A 20,898-nucleotide genomic window follows, 5' to 3' on the forward strand; every position below is an offset into this window, starting at 1 on the left:
CCGTTAGGGTGGGAGGGGATTACGGGAGGAGTTACCGGCTAATGCGGTACCGTGTCCCTCGCAGGGACTGACCCCCGTCCGGAGGAGGGGGTGCGAGGACCGCCGGGGGCCGGTCTCGAAACCGGCTCCTCCAGAACTTGGCGTTACCGCTCGGGGGCGGCCTCGAACCCCAGGCCTCCTGGTGCGGCCCCGCGGCGCCGTGGCGTCAGACGCACGGCCGACGTGGGAAGCCAGCGCGGCGAAGCCGCCGGGCCGGAAGTGGGCGGGGGACGTGGTACGACGTATTTCCGGCGAGGAGCTGGCGGCTGCCGAGGAGGGGAGTCGGTGGCTCCGCGGCCCGGGAGCAGCCGTCGGTGAGCGGTGGCGGCGGGGCCTGTGGCACCGGGGGAGGGAAGCCCGCGGGCGGCTGGGGCCAGGACGAGCTCAGAGCGGAGGCGGGGGGTGACACGCAGGCAGGGCGGGGGCGGGGCGGGGGCTAGGCCGCGCCGCCCGCCCTTGAGGCTGCCGACAGGGCCGCTTCCCCTAACCTGCCCCCTCCGCCCCTCACCGCCGCGGTCTCTGCTGCCGCCCCGAGCCCGGGTTAGGGGAGCCCGCCAGGGGGGTGGGGGTGTTAGTCACCGCTCCTGCCGCCGGGCCGCGCTCGGGCTCCGGAGCCAGGGCGGGGAGCGGGACCTGCTCCGAAGTGGCAGCATCCCACGGCGCGGGCACGCCGTCGGCTTGCGACCCCTGTAACTGTGGTTTGTCCCCGCAGGCGAGTAATCTTCAGCGATGTCTTTCATTTTCGAATGGCTCTACAACGGCTTCAGCAGCGTGCTGCAGTTTCTAGGTAATGCCACATTATGTGGGTTAAAAAGCTCAGCTCGGGCTGTGGTCACTGCTCTTAGGTCAGTTTGGCTTCTCCCGTTTGCCAGCATCCCTTAAGAGCTGGTGATTAAAGAATGTTTCTTTCAGAGTGTGCAGTAGCTCTGGCTAGGATGAAGTCTGACAAGAAAGCTGCAAATCAGCAAAAAGTATTTTACACTAGGGGGAGAAACTTTCAGAATATCTGGAGGTGTTGGCCTCCCACTCAATCCTTCTCTTGCCATTTACAAATGCAAGAGCAGCTAGGCTGATGCCAAAGCCCTGTGTAGCCCAGGGCCCTACCCCGGGCAGATGTGCTACCTAGCCAGGGAACCCTGTCTTCCTCCTCATGGCATCCAAGGTCACCAGTTCCACCCAAGCTTTCCCTACTGCTGTAGCTCTCTGGCTTGCTTCTTCTCCTCAAATGATCACTTCCTACACCAAGCTACCACTTCCGTGACATGCCCCGGAGAGCTGCTGGCCACTGACTAATGCAGGTGATCCAGGCTGAAGGCTGTTTGGGAAGGTGCTGGCCAAAACATTGCCCAACCCAGGGTGACCTCTGCAGCTGGGCTGGCTGCTGCACTGTGGCACGAGCAGCCCATTCCTGGGCTGTGGGTGATGGAGAAACTCCTTGTGCCAGAGTTGTGAATTCCGTTGGAGGTCCTTGCCAAGGGATAGGGTGCTGTCTATCCAGAACACCTCACAGTGGTAGTGAGGAATGAGAGAAAGTTCTGCTGGAAACCTAAGGGAACTTTGCTGTGGCAGGTACCACAGCATTTTGTTCACCTGGAAGTGAACAAAAAAAAGCTAACACCAAACAAGTTTATCTAAAGAAAGTGATCTGTTGTTTCACACTTTGCACTGTTTCTTCAACAACTTGCTGCTGTCTTTTACAAGTTTATTTAATTTTCACATTTAAATACTCCTTTGGGGCAAGATACTCATCCATAAGCATTGTACATAAGCAGTACTTTGCTGCACACTCTTCTGTTAGGGGGTATGTGAGGAAAGAATTCATTGCTCTTAGGAATATGAGCTTAGGAAACATCTGTTGTTGTAGACATGACTGTGGGCTTCCCTGGTAAAAGCCAGTTCAAGCTGTATGGGTTTTTTTCCCTGCTGTTCTGTGCCTGTGCTGGAAGTCCTATATGTGCACAGGAGGCAGCATAGCCCTGAGACAGGGGTTTGTATGCAAACAGCATCAAGCTGGAGTGTTTTTTGCTTGTTTTCCTTCCAGGTTTGTACAAGAAGTCTGGAAAACTGGTATTCCTGGGCTTGGATAATGCAGGCAAAACAACTCTGCTGCACATGCTCAAAGATGACAGGCTGGGTCAGCATGTCCCAACACTACATCCCAGTAAGTCTGCCAGCAGTGGAGCCCCGTCTGCCTTGTCGTGTGGGTTTTCCTCTCTAGTGATGGGGATATGGTGTCGCAAGGTGCCTCAGCGGTAGCTCTGCACTGGGGAGACAGACTTTAAGAGTCCTAAACCTGCATCTGAGGTTGCAGTTGCATGTTGATTGCCTGGGCTGAAGTGGATTTGCGTTTTCCTCTCAAGTGTAAAATGGAGAGCCTGATAACTGGCATGGCTCAACTATTATGATGTGCCTCTCTTGGGGGGGAGTGGGTTTATAAGGGAAAGTATAATAAGGTATAATAATTGCAGATTAGTAAGCATGTACATAAGTAGGGAAGTGGGAGAAATTATTTTCTCCTGCTCATGACTTTGTGAAATTACTCCATTAGAGGGGCTGAATTCTATGGGAAATGCAGGGAATTCCTGAAGTCTGCAGGGTATCTCATATGAGGAGAGTGTGTGATGTTAACACAAGTCCCCAGGAAATTCTCTGTGACAGCTTCATGGTTTTCCTGAAACACAGCGTGTATTTGTACTTTTCAGCATCAGAGGAGCTGACAATTGCTGGAATGACCTTTACGACTTTTGATCTGGGTGGACATGAACAAGGTAAAAGTGAAGTTGCTGGGTGGGAGGCACCAAATGAGCTCAAGCCCGCTGATGTACACAGTGTTCCCGAGCCACCTTAAGAAAGAAACATCTACCAAAAAGCGATACTGAAAGGTGATGGCAATTAACAGTACCTAATTATTCGTTGCCTGAAATTACTTGTGGAGCAATATATGGAAACAACCTCCCTGCTCTAGGATTCCAGTTGTCTCGTGGCTCAATAGTTCTGCTTAAGTCTGGCACTTTGGAAAAAAATGCTGCCAGTTCATGACTGAAGTATTTTTAGTTCTAAGCAAAGTTTTTCTGCCTTTTTTAAAAATACATAGAAATACTGGAAGACAGACACCCTAATGTTGGCTGCCAAAGCTTGCTTACAAAAGCAGAGTGTAGCTGGCTTTTTGAACTGCCTGGCCTGCAGCCTCAGCCAGACCCTTACCCAGGAGGTCTTCTGTTGTCTTGAGGAAATCACAACAAAGAGTGTGGCTCCTGTTCGGATGTAGTTTTCCCGTTGGCTTCAGGTATCGTTCTCACGGGCCAGTCTTTGTCACTTCTGTGTTCCAGCTCGCCGGGTCTGGAAGAACTACCTGCCAGCCATCAATGGGATCGTCTTCCTGGTAGACTGTGCGGATCACTCACGTCTCATGGAATCCAAAGTTGAACTTAATGTAAGTATACTTTCTTTTTTCCTTCCCCGAGACCTCTGAATAGCTAAATTATAAGTAACAGTTTTTGGGGGGGGCTGAAACTTGTGCACAGCACAATTTGAGAGTCTTGTGCTTTGGATTTTCACTTCCAGTGCAGCTGTTACACTAGCAATGTGCTGTGCAAAGTGTGTGCTTGTAGGAGCTTGCACATGACTCTATGCAGGGATCAGATAAGAACGGATTTGTAAGTACCCTCTCACAGAGCTGGAGAAGCTGGTGTGCCCTTACTGGGGGTTGACCTCAAGGCCAGGTTAGGTGGGACTTCGAGCAACTTGTTCTAGTGGAAGTTGTCCCTGCCTGTGCAAGCGGGGCTGGAAGTGGGTGAGTTTTAAGGTCCCTTCCAACCCAGACCATTCTGTGATTCTGTGGTCACTGTAGGCTCTTGAGCAGCCTTTGAAGAAGTTTTGAAACAGCCAGTGGGTTTAGATAGGACCGGCTTTTGAGAAATCTTTCCAGAGACACTCCCCTCTACAGGAGTGCTGTAGCATGAAAAAATAGCCCTTGCTGGTCACAGAGCTTAGACAAAAATGTTGTCTTCAAATAATGAGGGTTTTGTCTGCCTCTATTTAACTTTTCTTCCATCTTGCACACAGGCGCTAATGACAGACGAAACAATATCCAATGTGCCAATCCTTATCTTGGGTAACAAAATCGACAGACCAGAGGCCATCAGTGAGGAGAAGCTGCGGGAAATCTTTGGGCTCTATGGACAGACCACGGGAAAGGTAGGGGGGGATCCCAGTACCAGATTGTCCATAAGCAAGGGAGGGCTTGTGTGTTAACTTGCAGAATGAGGCTCAGCCCAGAAACTAATTGAGCTGTTAACTGTGAATTTGTCCACAATATCAACCCAAAATGAATCAACAATAATAGTAATAATAGTAGGAATAATAATACCACCACCACCCTTGGGCAAGTTTTGAAACTGCCAGATGTGCAAAACGCAGTACCTGTGCAGCAATGAGGGGATTAGGTGTCAAGCTGGTATGTCAACATGTTGTCCAGCTCTTCTGGCTTCACTGCTCTGCATTTCCATCCCATTACCCATCGGATCACTTTTTCAGTGTTTACAAACAGTACAGTTAGAATTAATTAGGAATACTGGTAGTGGTGGCAGTAAAACACTGCAACTAAACCACTAGTAGTACTCTTGGTGCTAGCTTGTGCATGCAGTGACAGTTGCTTCTTATATCACATTGCCAGGCATCGCAGGTACATCACACTGTGCCTCAAAACCCATTTGCTTCAGTGTTTCTAACACCTATTCTCCCACACTTCTGGCTTTGAAAGTCTGGTGGGTCCCTCTTGCAGCAGAGAGGGGAAATTCCCTGGGCAGAAACTGGTTTCCCTAGACAGAGGTTTCCATAGAGGGCAGTGACTCTTCCCTGAGGACAGCAAGGACGCGTTCTGATTTGCCTTTGGATTTCCTTAGGGAAACGTGCCACTGAAAGACCTGAATGCACGCCCCATGGAGGTGTTTATGTGCAGTGTGCTGAAGAGGCAAGGCTACGGCGAGGGCTTCCGCTGGCTATCGCAGTACATTGACTGATACTTGGACGGACACAAGAGTTTTACTCCTCTGGACTGATCTTGTTCACAGCTTCCTACGAACTTTTCTATTTAGAACACGGAAGACTTTCCAACCGCATACTGGCATTGACCAAGAGACTCCTGGTTTTCGGCTGCCCAGTCGCACAGTGGTGACACAACTCTTTTCCACGTGATGGGGAGGCAGCACCATTCTGCACGTGGGTGCACGTCGTCCCTTTAAGTTTGGTTACAGCAGGGCTGGTGTGATGTGGGAAGTCAAACTCTGCACGCTGCACAGTAACAGCTGAGAAAGAGAGCACGTCTCACCACTGTGGTTAATTGACTTAAGAAAAAGGAAGAAAATGCAATTATATTTTTTAAAGAAAGTGTTCATGTAAACAGCGTCCCTTCTAACTTTTTAGTTGACCGTTCATCTTGTTTAGTCCAGAGTCTGGTTAGGTTTTTTTAAAAACATATTTAACGATATTTAGGTATTTCACAAATTACTGAACCAAGGTATCACGATATTAGAAGTCATCAATAAACATAGCATTTGGGCTTAACCGAGCTGTAGGGTGGCTGTGCTGTGACACGCTGACCGACGACAGCAAGGCTGCCGTTGAGGCTGACGTGTGCAATCCGAGCTTCTTTACTTTACAGGGATATGTTTTAGGTGAAGGGGAGCCCCTGCAAGCACACCTGCTTTAGTGTGTGCAGGTGGCCACTGGCGCTTGCTCCCGGTGGGATGCTGGGCTTAACCCCAGCGTGCTGCTGGCTCCCCCCGCAGCTGGGCTGGGCTCCACTTGCCCAGGGTGTCGAATCCTCACTGCGGCATCACAGGAAGAACCTTGAAGTTATTTTGGTGGTTGTAGCTTGGAAGTGTTTGACATTTGCATATCATGAGGTTATTAATGTAGACTAAAGTGGTTTCTTTTATACTCAACAGACGTTTTGTCTCAAGTTTCATTACTGTCTAGCGCTCATTTTCAGTCAAATAAAGACGTCTTTCTCCTCCAAAGGGGTAGTGATCCTCAGTCTAACCTGGCATTGGCTGCGCATGCATACCTGATGCTGTCAGTGAGGGGAAGACAAAATGCAAACGGACAGAACAAACTCGCTGTCACCAAGCCCTCCTCTTAAGGCAAGCAACGAGTGCTTGACATCGATCCGTACACTCAGCCCAGGCTTGAAGCCACCCTTCTCCCGCGAGCAGCAGCGAGTGCCTGAAGTGCTGCCCTAGCAGGCGAAGCAGCTTCAGGACAGTCCCACACCATGGCGGAGCAGAGCCCATACAAGAATTGAGTGTGCATGGACCTGGCAAGGTGCTGCTTTGGGGAAACGTGGAGGCAGGAGAGCTGCTGGTGAGGGGAACTGCGGCAGAGCAGAGGGCTTGCCAGCCTCAGGGCTGGTAACCGTCAAAGCTGGTGGGTTTCAGGAGCAAGCAGGGGCTTTCTTCTTGGTGTAATAGCCCCGCACTGAGGGCTGCAGTGCCATTTACTCCCAAGGTTCTCGGAGTTCTAGCTCTTTGAAGGAATTCTGCAGGTACTGGTACCTCTTTTGGCAAAGAAAGCGAAGCTTTGGTGCTCCCTCGTGTTGTGGACGAACAAGCCCATAGCTCAGAAGCTTCATCACCCCGAGAGGAGTGCCAGTGCCTCTGGACGAGTGGGCGCGTTGTGCCAACATTTCCCGCTCCTCGGGAGAGCAGGGAGCGAAAGCTTCCGTGAAGCAAGCGGGGCTGGACCCGGCAACATGCCGGGGAACAGAGGGACGGACGCCGGCACCCCGCCAGGGACCGACCGGTCGCGCAGGGACGGGTAAGCGGGCTCCGGTCAGGGGGCGGGGGGGCAGAGGCGTGGCCCAGGGCCGAGAGGGACCGGCCCCTGCCAGGGAGGTGGTACCGAGGCCCGGCCCAGCCCTCCCCGTCGCTGCGGGCCGCGGGGGGGCGGTGTCGCCGCGGCCGGGTCTGACTCGTTCCGCGTTGCGCTGCTTGGCACCGCCCCTCCCCGCCCCGCCGGCAGGGCTGCCCGCGGGCTGCCCCGCATGCAGCCCGCCCCGCGGCCGCCGCCATGGCGGAGGAGCGGGTCTGCTGCGCGGTCAGCGTTTCCGGCCCGACCGACGGCCCCTGGAGCTGCAGCGGTGTGGTCCTGAGCCGCGGCCCCGCGCTGGTGCTGTGCCAAGGCGCCGTCTTCGCCCCGTTTCTGCGGGACGGCCCTGCCGCCTGGGCGCAGCCCCGCGCCCTGCTGCCTGCCGCCCTCCGGCCCTGCCCGCACATCCTCGTCCTACAGCCCCTGGCGGGGACCCGCTCGCCGGCCCTCGGCCTCGACGCCCCGGCCGGCGGCCTGCAGCAGCATGAGGCCAGGCTTCTGGCCCTGGTGCCCTGTGGCGCCTTCCAGCAGGCGCTGGGGCGAGCCTTCGGGCCGGCCGAGCAGTGGCGGTTCGGCGGGGAGGCGGCGGGAGACGACCCGCGGGCCCTGCACTGGTTCGCCTGGCTGCGGGTGCCTGGCCTCGACACCCCCGGGGAGGGCTGGACAGCCCGGGCGAGCGCCAGCTGCCTGCGCAAGGGCGAGGGGCTGCTGGCCTGCGGGTCCCCGTTCGGCGCTCTCTGCCCCGACCTGTTCCTCAACACCCTGAGCAGAGGGGTGGTGAGCAACCTGGCCGGCGAGGAGAACGCCCTCATCCTGACGGACGCGCGGTGCCTGCCCGGCACTGAGGGCGGCGGGGCCTTCTTGCCCTCACCCGACGGGTCTCGCTTAGTGGCCGTCATCGCCGCCTCCTTCTGCTGGAAGGGTGCAGAGTGGGTCGGGCTCACGCTGCTCTGCTCCGTCGCCGCCATCCTGCGCAGCAGCGCCAGCGTCCTGGGCGAAGCCGGGGTCGTGGTACCGCCGGTGCCGGGACGGGTGGCCGCGGTGCCGGCAGGCGGCGGGCAGGACCCGCTGGGCTGGGTGGCGCTGGTGGAGTGCGGAGCAGCGTGGGGCTCGGGGGTGCTGCTGGCGCCGCGGCTGCTCCTCACCTGCCGGCACGTGGTAGAGGCGGGTACCCCGCTCCGAGTGACGCCGGCACCGGGCCCCGGCCGGTGAGTGCAGCTGCGTGTCCCCACCTTGTCCCCCCCCGCTGTGTGCCCCTGCCGTGACGTCTCACGTCCCGTGTCCTTAGGCCTGCCGCCACCCTCAATGGACGCGTGGTATTCACCACCGAGGAGTCGTCCCCCTTCGACGTGGCGGTGGTGGAGCTGGAGAAGAGCGTGCCCAGCTTCATCCCTCCATGCCCAGCAGACACCTTTCTCCCAGGTAAGCGGCCAGGGGACACATGGGGTGCCGGAGGGGGAGGGAAATCACCCCCTTGCACCCACCTTCTGCCTTATCATCCCAGGGGAGGAGGTGAGCGTGGTGGGGTTCGGGGCGCTGGGGCGGGCATGCGGCCCCTCGGTGACAGTGGGAATCCTGTCGGCCGTGGTGGCGGTGGCCGGGCACCCTGTCATGCTGCAGACCACCTGCGCTGTCCATGGGGGCTCCAGCGGTGGCCCCCTTGTCTCCTCCCGTAGCGGACGCCTCTTGGGTAAGCTGGAATCTCCCATGGGTGAGGGGGGCCCATGTGTGTCCCTGAGCAGGACCTGGTGACACAGGCATCACTCCTCTCCCCACCAGGGATCGTGGCCAGCAATACCCGAGACACTGGTGCGGGATCCACTTACCCCCACCTCAACTTCTGTATCCCCATCACCATCCTGCAGCCCCCCATCGCGCACTACCGCCACACCGGAGACCCTGCTGCCTTTGCTGGGCTCAACAGGGCAGGTGACGGGGTGCGGGCGGCGTGGCGGCTCCAGCAGCAGCCGAGGCCTCCCAGCAAGCTGTGACCCCCCTGTGGGGGATTTGTGGCAGGGACAGTGCTGCCCGATGCTGTCAGGACTGAGTGCCTGGACCCCAGCGGAGGGTGGGCATCCTGGGGTGGGGGACAAAGGCAGCACCTTTGCCAGCTGCTGGTGACCCCAAACTGGGGGGGAGCTTGGGGATGGTTTCATTTTCTCTCTGGAGCCATAAATGCTGCAAGTTGAGGCCCTGGTGTGCTGTGGTGCTGAGCAGCTGGGGTGGGGGAGTGCAGGTCCTGGATGGATGTGGGCTGGATTGGGGTGGTCTTGTAAGGGAGATTCTGGGTCAGGAGTGAGACTCAGTAGGGGTCATGGCTGGGAAGGGCTATAGGTTGGGGTCCAGGATCAGGAAAAGATAGTAGTTCTGGGTGCTGATATGGCTCAGGGCCCTGTGGAGGGGGAAGATGGGGCTAATTTGGGGCTGGGCTGGGGTCCTGTGCTGGGGCTGGGGTCAGGAGTAAGTATATTTGGAGAAAGGTCAGTTCCATCCTTATGTCAGCTGAATGCAGGGACCAGACCAGGGGCACCCCACCCTACCTGAGGGACAGGGGCCCACCACCAGCCCTGGCTCCCCTTACAGGAGCACGGAGGGCTTCAGGGCAGGCACGGGTGGGAGAGCGCTTGACACAGCACGGGGTATTTATTTCACAGCCGCTACACAACGCCGGGGGCCGGGGTGGCCACGCAAGCACAGCACAAGGGGGATGCGGGGCGGGGGGACAGGTTATCTACGGAGGGGGTGTTTGGTTTTGTTCCTTTTCTCCCCACGTTTATTAGCGCTGCTGGCCCGGTCGCAGGGCACGCAGCGGCGCACTAGGCCTGCTCGGCTTTACCCAAAGACAAAAAGCTCAGGTTCGCACAAGTGCAGCTCCCCGCCCCGCTCGCCCCCTCCCTGGACGAGTACCCCAATGCCCCATCCCACACAGGGCCGCGGGGGTACCCCTGCCCCACGCCACACCAGTGGTGGGGGTTCACGGGGACCCCCAGCTGGGGGGCTGCCACCCGGCTGTGCTGCCTGCCAGGCTCTGCTGCTTCTCTACCAGATGTAGCCACCATCATCGCCCTCGCCTGCTTCGCCCTCCTCTTCCTCGCCTTCCTCACCCGCCTCCTCCGGCTCCTTCTCCTCCTCGTCCTCCCAGCCCACGCTGCTTCCGAAGTCACCTGAAAATCCTGCTGCCTCCTCTGCCGGGGCAAGGGGCAGAGATTCACGGCCGGGTCCTGGGGCTGTGGCCCCCTTCCCGGGCAGGGGGGTCACCCCCCGATTCCTCTCTGTGCGCTCACCGCAGTCGGGGCTGCCATGGCTGCGGGTGCCCGTCAGCTCGACACCGTGCTGGTCCACACACCAGCATTCACCGCCGCCCGGCTCACACTGCGCCCGCTGGTAGTACCCATCCTCATCACAGCTGGGGATGAAGGTGCCTGCAGGGAAGCAATGACACCCCACGGCCACCCAAACACATGCAGTGCAGGGCCCCCCACAGAGGTCCCCATCACTCCCCAGCCTGGCTGTGCAGGGCCCTGCCAGGGGACAAAGGTCCTGGGACCCCTCACTCACCCGGCTTTTTTTTAGCTGCTTCTTGGATCTGAATCTTCTCCAGCTCCCTCAGACAGGGCGGCTCTGCAGCACCCCCATATACCCTCTTAGGGTGGGCGTGCATCCCCCAGCCCTATGATGGCAGCCCTCTGACCCCACAGTGTGCATCCCCATGATATGCATTCCCCCTCAACCGCATGGCATACAGCCCGCTGAGACCTGCAGCATGCAGCCCCCCATGGTTTGCATCCCCCCCTGACCGATGGTGTACTTCCTCTTGACCCCACAGCATGCATATCCCCTACCTCCCCACCAGTGTGCTGCCCCCCCCCCCCCCCCAACTCCACAGCATACATTTCCCATGACCACACAGTGTGCATCCCTTTAAATCCCATGGCATGCATCCCCCGCCATGGTGTGTATCCCCCCAGTGCACTTCCTGCCATGGCAAGCATCCCCCCCCCCCCAACCCCACAGCATGGATTCGCTATGACCCCACAATGTGCATTACCCTGACCCCTTGGCGTGCATCCTCCTGACCCCACAGCACCACCCCCAGGCATGCACCCTCTGCCCCAGCAGAACACAACGCACTTTCCCTCCAGAAGCAAAAGCACCACTCAGGAGCAGAGACACGGCCGTCCTTGGAGGTGTCGCAGGAGTTGAAGAAGGCGCGGATGCACACCTCGTACTTGTCCAGGTTGATGGCAGCCAGCTCAGCCGCCTCCAGGAAGAGATCCCCGCTCGTGTCCAGCCGGGCAAACATCCACCCCACTGCCTCCTTGCAGCTGGCTGCTACGCTCCTCTCCAGCGCTGTGGGGCAGGATGCGGCCAATGGCTGCCAGGATCCCCCTATTGAGAGTGCCCCATATCCCCTCCCCTGCAATGGGGACACGTACCAGTGGTCGGGCTGGCCGGGAGGCCGCCGGAGCCATTCTGCTTGGCATTCTCCCGCAGGAGCTGGAACCAGTCACGCAGGCGGTCACCCAGGTCGGCCAGGTCCTGCCCTGTGCATGGCTCTGGGAATGGCCCGGGGGCGGTGTCAGGCCAGGCAGGGCTCGGGGACACCCCCCGGTGCTCCCCATGCCACTCACCTTGCTTGCTGTCCATGGCAGGGCTGTGTGGGGTTGGGCAGGGGCACTGCCCCTCGCACCGCACTGTCAGCTGCTTGCTGGCCAGGCACGCCTGCTGCTCCAGCTTGCACTGCGGGGCGGCAGCGGGACATCGGCGGAGGGGACACAGCAGTGCCCCCCTCCCTGCGGTGAGGTGCCGCCATCCTTACCGCCGAGCTGTAGGTGTGGCCGTCGGAGCCGCAGACAGCAACGAGTGGTGCGGCGTGGCAGGGCTTGCAGCCCCCATGCCCCTTGGTACTCGGCAGCTTGATCCTGCGTGGGGTGAAAGGCAGGGGTCAGCGCTGGGCCCGCACCTTCACCTCTCCCAGCCAGCTCAGCCCCGCAGCCCTCCTACCTGTGCTCCAGCTTCTTGCGGCTGATGCACATGGCACGCTGGTAGCCCTGCGCCACGCACACCTTGTGCCGGCTGCATTTCACCTTCTGGCAGGGGTCCTTGGTGGTGTCCAGGGCTGGGGGGGCAGAGAGGGGCAGGTGCAGGTGGGGACCCCTCAGGGGATCCTAGCAGCAGTGGCCACCAGCCGGCCTGGCACAAAGTGCCATTCAGGCTGCAGCTGGGCAGCACCCCAGCACCAGCTGCTGCTTCCCGGCATGCACCAGCCCCAGTGATGCTCCCAGCTGGAAGGGAAAAGCCTGGGGGATGTGGGCAGAAAGTGTTCCCCCAGCCATGGTGGCTGGCACCAAGCCCCATGTGCCCCATCCCAAACCTGTCCCAGCTCCATCCCAGTGGTACCTTCATCCCCAGGCTGGTTGTCCTCCCAGCTCTTGATGTAATCATCCTGCAAAGGGGGCAGAGCCTGGATGAATGCAGGTGGTGGGAGAGGTGACACCGGGCCAGGTGTGCCACCACCCAACTTGGCCCACCGGCCCGGCAAGGCTTCTCCTACATTGCACACACACCCCCCTCCCCCCACCAGGAGGGGAGCAAGCAGGGGTGGGGAGCAGCCTCCCCCCCAAAAGCAGGCTGCATCAGGGCAAAGCGGCCCCTGGACGCTCACCTCCACCTCCTGGCAGCACGGCAGCGAGATGGCCCAGCCGACACCGGAAAAGAGAGAGAAAGAGAGAGCAAGAGTGCCCACCGTTAGCCCCGGGACAGCCTAAAACCTCTGCTCCTGGCCCCAGCCCAGGGCGATGGGCACCCTGTGCCAGTTCACCACCCTGACCTTCGCTGGTGCCCAAAGGTCTTTTCACCCCCCAGATGTCACACTCACCCACCCCCATTCTGGCTCAAGACCTGTAATCCTGGAGAGCCTTTATAGAGGATAAAACCTTCCCTACCATCCCTTGGCCAGCCAGGAAATGCAGGGAACAGGGATGGAAGAGGTATTAGGTGGAGGAAGCCTCCTGGGGCCCAGCAAGGCCCCACGGGATCCCTGTGGGGTGGCAGTCCTTGTGCTGCTGCCCGGTTTTTTCCATAGCAAGCCCAGGAGCAGGCTTAGACGGATGCTGCTGCCTGGGGAGGAAGGGCTGCTCCTCCAGGGTCCTGAAAGCATCCCAGGAGCCAGGAGGAGCAGTGGGGGACTCAAACCCTCCTGGCAGGCAGCATTGCTCACCCCACAGGATGCTCTGTGGTGGGTTTGGTGATAAGGCAGGAGCATCCCTGCAGCCCTGGGGAGGGCAGGCAGGGGTTTGGATGGCAGCCTGAATCAGCGGCAGCTCCGGAGGGGATGTCTCTAGCTTCAGCGCAGCAGCGTTTGCACTGCAATCGATAGCCGCGTTCCCGTGCCGTGATTAGTAACACTGCGGTGCTCAGCAGCTCCCTGCAGCGCAGCTCTCAGCACAGCCGCTGGCCTCCTCCCCGCTGCACCGCGGGTCGCGCGCCCCCCCCCCCCCCCTTCTAGTACTGCTTGGCCAAAACCCACATAAATCCACGGGATTTGCTTATTAATCCACGCTATCCATCGGCAATGTCACAGACCCCTGGACCCGAGAGGATCTGGCACAGCTAGGCAGGCCCCATGTGTGCTGCTAGCACCTGGGGATGGGGGTCTCTCAGCCCCAGATCCCGCGGAAATGCCCAATGCCATGGGGGTACATCCACACGTGCTCCCCCCTCGAGCATTTTGCAGGCGGCTGAGGTCCCGGGTACCCAGTGCTGCGCTGCCCAGCTGGATGCATTGCTGGTGGAGGTCCCCGGGGAGGCATTAGCCCATCCCAGGCACCCTCACCCGTGCTTTGTCCCCCTAGCTGGTTTATCTGGGGGGGGTCGTGGGGCACATCTGCCGGCAGCGCATCCTTGCTCCAAGGTGAACCTGGACACGAATTTGAACAAAGACTGGAGGGGCCGGATGTGTGCCCCCTCCCCGCTCCCTCGGCTGCCGCAGGCCCCCTGGACGACCCCCCTTGGCTGAGACTGCAACGACGTCGCCCCCCGGACACAAGCTGGGTGTGACATGGGGGCAAAGGTGTAAAATAATCCCAGGAAAGATCCCAAGTGCCCCAGAAAATTAAGGGCTGGAAATAGATGCCACCGAGGGGCTGCGTAAAAGCTCGGGGTTAGGGGATCCAGAACCGAATGTGCCCGTCGCTTGCATCCTCCTGGCCCCTGACTCGCGTCCTCCATCCTCAGGACCGCCATCCGCCGGGACACAGCCGGCTCCGGCTCCCCGCAGGGCTCAGGGGAGCGCGGAGCAGAGGTGGCCTGACCCCCGCTGCGCTGCTACCGAGGGGCTGAGGCTAGGGCGCAGCCCCCGCGAAGGGTAGGCAGGGCCTGCCTGTGCCCTGATGCGGTGCAGTGGACAGCACACTCAGGTCCCTGGCGAGACTGGCTTTAGTGTCAAGCCCTGGCCACGGTGGCCTTGGCATTAGCCGCGCCAGGTTTGGCGATGGGCACGGTGGCGTGGCGTCGGGCACTGTGGTCTCGGCGCTGCCGAGCCGCGAGCATCCCCCGGGTACCGGGGCCGGTAGCCGCCCACGGCCGCCGCGGGAGGCAGCGGGATGCGGGCAGCGCCGAGCAGCCCCGGCCGCCTGCGACGGAGCTGGCGCCGGGGGGAGGGTCGTGCTGCGGCAACCGCAGCGGCGGGGCGGGGAGAGGGCTCCCGGTGCCCGGCGGCGCGTCCCGTTCCCCCCACCCCCGCCCCGCTGCCGGCGCGGACTCACGTCTCGGAAGCGGTTCCAGTGCTTGATCCTACCGCCGTACTGGGAGATGGAGGAGAGCCATTGCTCATCCTCCATGAAATTGCCGGGGCTCTCTCCCGCCGCGGCGGGGCCGGCGGCGGCGGCGGCAGCAGCGGGCAGGAGCAGGGCCAGCAAGGCCATCAGGGCGCGGAGCCCGCCGCAGCCCCGCATGCTGCCGCAGCGCCGGGGGCAGCGGGCTGCGCGGCGGGAGCGGAGCGGCGCGGTGCGGTGCGCACGGGGAGGCGCCGGCGGCGAGTGCGGCCGCGGGGCGGCACCGGGCGGCACCGGCGGGAGGGCCGGGGCGGGGCGTCCGCCGCGCCCGCCGCACCTGCGCGCCGGCACCGGGGCGGGGGAGCCGGCGGTATCGCACGGCAAGGCAAGGCACGGCTGCATCCCGGTCCCTGCCCTATCTCCCTTCATTATCCCTCATCCTGCATCCCTGGTTTCTACCACGTCCCCACAGCACCCCCCCCATCCCTTCCACATTTCCGTCGTGCAACCCACATTCTGCATTCCCAGTCCCTACTACGACCCCATCCCACACCCCCGGGGCCTGCCATGTCCCTGTCCTGCAATCCCCAACTTGCATCTCCTGACCCTGCCGTGCCCTCTATCCCCACCAAAACCCTACTCTCTATTCCATTTTCCAACTCCTGTTCTCACCCTTTATCCTCTGTCCCCGCCATGTCCCCACCCTGCATCCCCCATCTTTTACCCCATCACTCCCATGCCACCCTGTGATCCCTTGGCCACCCCAGCACTGCATTTTGGGGCTCCAGGAAGGATGTCAACCCCAGCCCAGAGGAAGGCCACCTAGCAAAGCAAGGCAGGCTAGTTTCACACCACTGCTTTTGGGGTTTCCCTCCTCTCAGCCCAGGGAAGGCAGGCAGGCAGGGCAGGCATGGGGCCACTTGCAGGGACATCTCTGCTGAGGCTTCGCAAGGAAGGATGGTGACAGCTCACTCCAGCATTTCCTCACAGGAGAAGCAGCAGCTAGAGGCCATGGAAGCAGCAAAGCTGACCCTCACAGAGGCTGCTGCATTTGGAAATAAAGCTGGATTTAAGAAAATTGTTATTTTCAACTATGGTTGATGAACTGTGCTCCTGACCTGGGCTCCAATGAGTCTTGCTGCTGAGCAAAATGATGGCATACAGCAACTTCCTTCCTCTGTGCGCTAAGGACGCAGGGATCTGCAAGCAGGGTGGCTAGCCTCCAATGCAGCCTAGGTGGGAAAAGAAGCGGAGCAGCAGATTTCAGTTTTAACAAGATTTAGGCAAGCTCTAAAGCATCAGATTATATTTTACAAAGCCATAACACTGCCTGGTTTAATGGGATTTCAATTCATTGGTGCAGGACCATGCATAAACCAGTTTTATCATGCTCAGTATCGAATTGTTTAATTATATTTATGAACAATGATAGATGATAATCCATCATGGTATATGTTCTTCTGGTCCCCACCCCCAAAAAGCAGTAGTTGTGTTTTATTTATGTGAGTAGCTCCCTTGTGTAAGGGTGAGGGGATACAACACTCAACTCTGTCCTCTTCATTTGTGTAAGTGCTCTTGTTTCAAAAGCACTGCCAGCAAAGCAGAGCTGCCACTCCACCAGACTCATGTGCGTGCTTAACATTATACAAGGGGATCAAGCGAGGTGTGAATTTAAGTACACACACAACAGTTTGCTGGATCACAGCCTAACCTATGACTCCACAGATGAGAGAAAAAGACCAGAACTCTTAATTCTGCCCGGGAACACGGGTGTGAAACGAATTTAGCCGTGCCAGGCTAGAGCAGCGGGATAAGCTGCTTACCACCGAAATTCAACCAACTTCCAAATGCTCACAGAAATAATTGTCCTTAAAACACGTCTGCACTAGTGGGAAGTGGAGGAGTATCCTTAGATCAGCCCCTTCCTTGTAGAAAAGTCCTGTTTGCCTCCATGCCAAGATGCTGTTCAGGTCAAAGCTAGTCCCACATTAGGGAGGTGAGAGGGCTCACTCCCAAGGCCAGCTGCACTGTGAGCCCACCTCAGTGAAGAACAACTCGAAATCACCCAGAAGCTCTCTGAGGTATATCTCTCTTCTTGCACAGGCAGCACGGCTGGTGGCTGTGCAAGTAGCTCCCAGGTCTGTTCTTTGGGTGGCTGACGACATTTGCCGAGTACCTCTTCAGGCTGGCGGAAAGATGACAGAAACTGGTGTCAAGTGCTCTCAGCACCTCCTTGCATCGGGCTGCTAGCGAGCATGCCAGTGCTCTGCTTGCTGAGGAAACAGTTTCAAGTGACCTGTCTTCCTTCACTTCAAGAGCACAAAGGCATTTAATTTGGCTGCAAGAAAAAGCAGAGACAAAAAGCCCCATGGCTGTAATTGGGTGCAAACACGGATGCCACAGTAAAAGGCAACCAGCACAACCACATATGACTTGATTTCCTGGCAAGCAGGCTTGAAGGCAGAGATAGTCAGTTTGGTCTTGGAAACACAACTGGCAACGCATTTTGGGGAAAAAAAGAAAGCCACTCCAAGTCCTGACCATCTCCAACTGCTGCTCAGGCATGCAGTCAGAGCACAGCCACACCAGCTCATTTTGGGAGGAAGGAGATGGGATTAAAACCTCTTATAAACAATCACTACTAAAAGTGGGTGCTGAGGGAGCAGCCCCATCCCTAGCTAACACACTCTCCGCTCCAATGACAGCGTAATTACACATTCATGGCAGCAACTAGGAAGGGGCAGTAGCAGCCGCCGTCACTGCCAGGCTGTTGCAGAATAACTAAACACCAGCATCTTCTATTTTTCAAACCGTTCATCCTCAGGCAAGTTGAAAGCTTGTGTTGCTGTTCTTACTGAACATGTTGATTTACAAGAGCAAACAGTTGTCTTCAGATCTCTGAAACAATCACAATGGTATCAAAGAGTTTTGCGCTCCTTTTAACAGAGAAACCACCTACAAGGCATATATTTTTTGTCATGCTCCAAAATGGTCACTGGAAAAAGCTCCTACCATAAATGCTTTCTTATTAACATAGTTGTCTGCTGGAAGTTTAATTACAGAAACTATCAATGCAACAGGAAATAAACACTTTGCTTTTGAAGGGAATTACTTTATTTGGAGATCTACATCACACAGGCACACTGCTGGAGATCCAAGCAATGCTTGACCTCAATATCCTTAAATCATGCTCCAGGGATCAATCTTGGATTTTAAATACTTATTTCAAGAACAAACTCCCTTCTTCTGAAAGAAAGCTATGCTTAAACACCAGTGATGCCCCAAAAGCCACCTGCACCAGTTTTTCTAGTTGTTTTTTTGGAAAACGAACAGGCCACAGACATCACATGGGCACCTTTGCAACATTTCCACTACCAATGGGGAAAGGAGGTGGAAGGATCCCTGTTCCCCTGCAAGGGAGCACAAGCAGTATGTGTAGGAAAAGCTCCGGGGGAATGCCAGGGTTCCCAGCTGCAGTGTGCTTTCAAGGAGTGATGAGGCATTCCTGACGGAGTTCCCAGGTTCCTATCCAAAATTTGTGTCCCATAAAAACATTTCACTGAAGAACATGTGCGTCTGCACAGAGTGAACCTGCTGCAGTAACCACATTGCCGCTTCAGAACATCAGCTGCCCAGATGTTGCATAGTAGCCAGAGGCATCTGAGGAGAACCTCTGGGAAAGTCGCACTGAGTCCAGCTGCACCTCTCCAAAGTAGAAGTTCTCGAAGAGCTGAAAGAGAGGAGAAAAAAATGTCTGAGTGACACCTACAGAAATGCAACCTGCACCTGGCCCAGGGACTGCTCACAAGAGCTGACCCTGCAAAACCCCTCTACTCACAGACCTGGTTTGCCTTTAATTAAACTATTCTTTAAATTATTGCCCCCTCTGAAGACTGCATTTAGCCTTTAAAGGAATCAGGGTAGGAAATGAACACCTCTTTTCTACAGCAGCAGTTGCTCACACCTTCCCTACCTTGCTTTCTGACTGTGCCTCATTTAGGGAGCTTGGGGAAGCTACTGACCAGCCTGAAGGCCATCACTCCCAGGTGTCTCTTCAGGTTGTAGGCTCCACAGGAGCAGGGATTGAGGCCAGGGTGTTTTTACAAAGCCACAGGACATACGACTTAACAGTTATGGCTCAGTTCTAACTCAAGCTAGCAGGCTAGAGGTGCAAGGTTCTTCATCCCAGTACTGACCCCACTTTGTTCAACAAATCCTTCTTTGTTCAGCAAAGACCTGAGTGCAAATTAATGAAAGCAAGCCAACTCAGGGACCCGGAGGCATGTCTCTGCTGATTAATCCAGTCTATGAAGCAGATCAAAAAAATGACATCAGAATTTCTTACAGGGAAGTTCATCAATACTGCTAGAAAGGTACCGTGTCCAAGAATAAAGTGCTCCTCCCATTCCATTAAGATGCAGGAAATTGCTCTACCTGGAAACATCAGTCGTGCCTTAGGAAAAGCTTTTCAGTGAAGATGCTAATTTCAAAACTTCACTTAACAGGAGCACTGTGAGTTGCCAAGGGCCTGAGCAGCGACATCTCCTCACTGCTGAGATCTTTGAAATGTCCATTCCATCTGTCTCCTATTGAATTTTCTATCTGTCCCTGCAGGCGTTAGCTCAAGACAGTCTCACACCCCTTCCTGCCATTACAGAAGGCACAAATGCTAAGGCTAACGGCCAGCAAAAGCCAATGCATTAATTACAAGGCATCCTCCGAGAGCCAGTGGTGCATCAATTCCTCCATACAGCAAATGACTGAAACCCCAAATACCTAGTTAGCATCTGAAAGGCTGTACTTCACTTCCTCCAAAAAGGCATTTGACTTGCCTGGGCTGATTTGGGCACAACTGCTCTTTTGTTGGCTCTCCCAAGGGTACTGTATTTTGCAAATACCTCTTTTTTCCACATGGGAACCAGCTAGACTTCTTTCAGGACAATTCCTGGTTTCATTGTCACTGGTCCACAAAGGAAAAGTGCCCTAGGGAAAGTGATTCCTTGCCCATCTTCAGGACAGAGCAAGCAGGGCTTTGGCCAGGGAGCACCACCAAGGTAAGTGGGTCACAGACCAGACATCAGGCACCATGATGAATCCAGCCCTTGCTCCAGACCGCCAGCTTATCCAGACTGCTCTCCACTCAGGGTTTGGCTGAGGCCAGCAATTCCTCATCAACACACAGTCAGAATGGCATCTCTGAAGACAAGGGGTATTTATGTGTGCCGAGCCAGCTCTCGGCGATTGCCAAGACCCTGCTTCAGTTTGAAACGGCTGCAGCTGCAGTCAGACGTGCTGCAGAGCACTTACTGCCAGCAGCCCACCTGCCAGGGACCACCCTCTCCTTCCTGGATCTGCCTGTGTGGTAGCACAGGCAGTCAACCCCAAACTGCTTCTGCAAAAAGCCTCTGGGTTAGCACAAACACCGCAAAGAACAGGGTTTCTCTGCACTGGACCATTCAGTCACAGTATGCCTGATGAGGAGAGGTGGTGGGAAGCCTCCAGCTCACCTGCACCTCCCCACAGCTCAACCTGCCTTGGGATGTGCCTTGGGGTTACACTAGTCCCTTAAGACTCTAGCACTTAGTTTGCACAGGGCCCTAAGTAATTCATCACTAATCACTCAGACTCATAGTAAGCTGCAATTCACTGCCAGCTCTTCTGAGTTCCTACTTGGCAGGAGCTAGGCACCCACCACAGGGGTCACCCAGGTCCCTGTCCCAGCAAGAGGCCCTACTGCAGTAGCCGGGCTTCAAGCACTGTGTGCGCAGCTCCATGCAGCCGCTGCTCTAAAGCAGGGCACCCTACTGAAAGAAGCTGTACTAAAGGAGCATCCCGAACAGGGAGAGGAAGAAAAGAGAGAAGAGAAATTACTACAGCCATGCAAACTCCATTTGATACAATTAAAGATTTATACAATTAAAGATTAATTATGTTCCCAAAAACCTGCGTAGTTCACGTTAGATGACTTAGGATAGAATGTCTCATTAATAAGAGATGGTAGTAAAAAGGCCGGGGGGTTGGTCTGCCTTCTCTTTTTGTTTTGACTGATCTCAGAAGGAAGGATGACTTCCAGCTCTTGAAGGCTTGCTGCAGTGCTTGCTCCCAGCATGCCCACCCACCCCAAACCTTAACACCTGTCTTTCAAATCTACACTCGTTCCCTGACAGAGCACTCTCCATCCAGGAAAAAGGGAGGCCATTTCTCTCCACTCCTAATA

General features: G+C 56.9%; 4 protein-coding genes across 10 annotated transcripts in view; 2 read left to right on the top strand and 2 right to left on the bottom strand.

Annotated features, from left to right (window-relative positions):
• Window positions 1-263: 263 nt before the first annotated feature.
• On the top strand, window positions 264-6,059 carry SAR1A (secretion associated Ras related GTPase 1A). The gene is made up of 7 exons (XM_057403338.1): window positions 264-353; window positions 752-826; window positions 2,081-2,200; window positions 2,742-2,807; window positions 3,369-3,472; window positions 4,105-4,236; window positions 4,944-6,059. Exons 2-7 carry the CDS (start codon window positions 769-771, stop codon window positions 5,058-5,060), a joined length of 597 nt encoding a protein of 198 aa, XP_057259321.1. The 5' UTR covers window positions 264-353; window positions 752-768; the 3' UTR covers window positions 5,061-6,059.
• Window positions 6,060-7,037: 978 nt separating this feature from the next.
• Window positions 7,038-9,095, top strand: TYSND1 (trypsin like peroxisomal matrix peptidase 1). The gene is made up of 4 exons (XM_057403225.1): window positions 7,038-8,114; window positions 8,195-8,328; window positions 8,411-8,596; window positions 8,686-9,095. Exons 1-4 carry the CDS (start codon window positions 7,108-7,110, stop codon window positions 8,895-8,897), a joined length of 1,539 nt encoding a protein of 512 aa, XP_057259208.1. The 5' UTR covers window positions 7,038-7,107; the 3' UTR covers window positions 8,898-9,095.
• A 435-nt stretch (window positions 9,096-9,530) lies between these two features.
• SPOCK2 (SPARC (osteonectin), cwcv and kazal like domains proteoglycan 2) lies at window positions 9,531-14,876 on the bottom strand. 3 transcript variants are annotated; one of them, XM_057403340.1, is made up of 11 exons: window positions 14,673-14,876; window positions 12,572-12,580; window positions 12,307-12,352; window positions 11,911-12,025; window positions 11,726-11,828; window positions 11,538-11,646; window positions 11,343-11,462; window positions 11,038-11,256; window positions 10,465-10,527; window positions 10,191-10,328; window positions 9,531-10,091 (listed from the first exon to the last, which is right to left on the bottom strand). In XM_057403340.1, the coding sequence occupies exons 1-11, from the start codon at window positions 14,859-14,861 to the stop codon at window positions 9,946-9,948; spliced, it is 1,257 nt and encodes a 418-aa protein (XP_057259323.1). In that variant the 5' UTR covers window positions 14,862-14,876; the 3' UTR covers window positions 9,531-9,945. The 3 variants fall into 3 exon arrangements, with proteins under 3 accessions (XP_057259323.1, XP_057259322.1, XP_057259324.1); XM_057403339.1 differs by having other exon boundaries at window positions 12,488-12,580; XM_057403341.1 differs by lacking the exon at window positions 12,572-12,580.
• Window positions 14,877-15,850: 974 nt separating this feature from the next.
• The window catches only part of ASCC1 (activating signal cointegrator 1 complex subunit 1), a 41,163-nt gene continuing 36,115 nt past the window's right edge, over window positions 15,851-20,898 (bottom strand). For 2 of the 5 annotated variants that reach the window (XM_057403342.1, XM_057403346.1), the window contains exon 10: window positions 17,608-18,411. In XM_057403342.1, the coding sequence (XP_057259325.1) occupies window positions 18,298-18,411 (114 nt within the window). In that variant the 3' untranslated portion in view covers window positions 17,608-18,297. Of the gene's footprint in view, window positions 15,914-17,607; window positions 18,412-18,654; window positions 18,987-20,898 lie in introns of those variants that run through there. The other 3 variants (XR_008971456.1, XM_057403343.1, XR_008971457.1) reach the window with 3 other exon arrangements.

Source organism: Pezoporus wallicus, unplaced genomic scaffold (assembly GCF_028554395.1).
Source record: "Pezoporus wallicus isolate ANWC-B61680 ecotype Strahan unplaced genomic scaffold, APGP_CSIRO_Pwel_v1 contig_4264, whole genome shotgun sequence".
Classification (NCBI taxonomy): Eukaryota; Metazoa; Chordata; class Aves; order Psittaciformes; family Psittacidae; genus Pezoporus; species Pezoporus wallicus.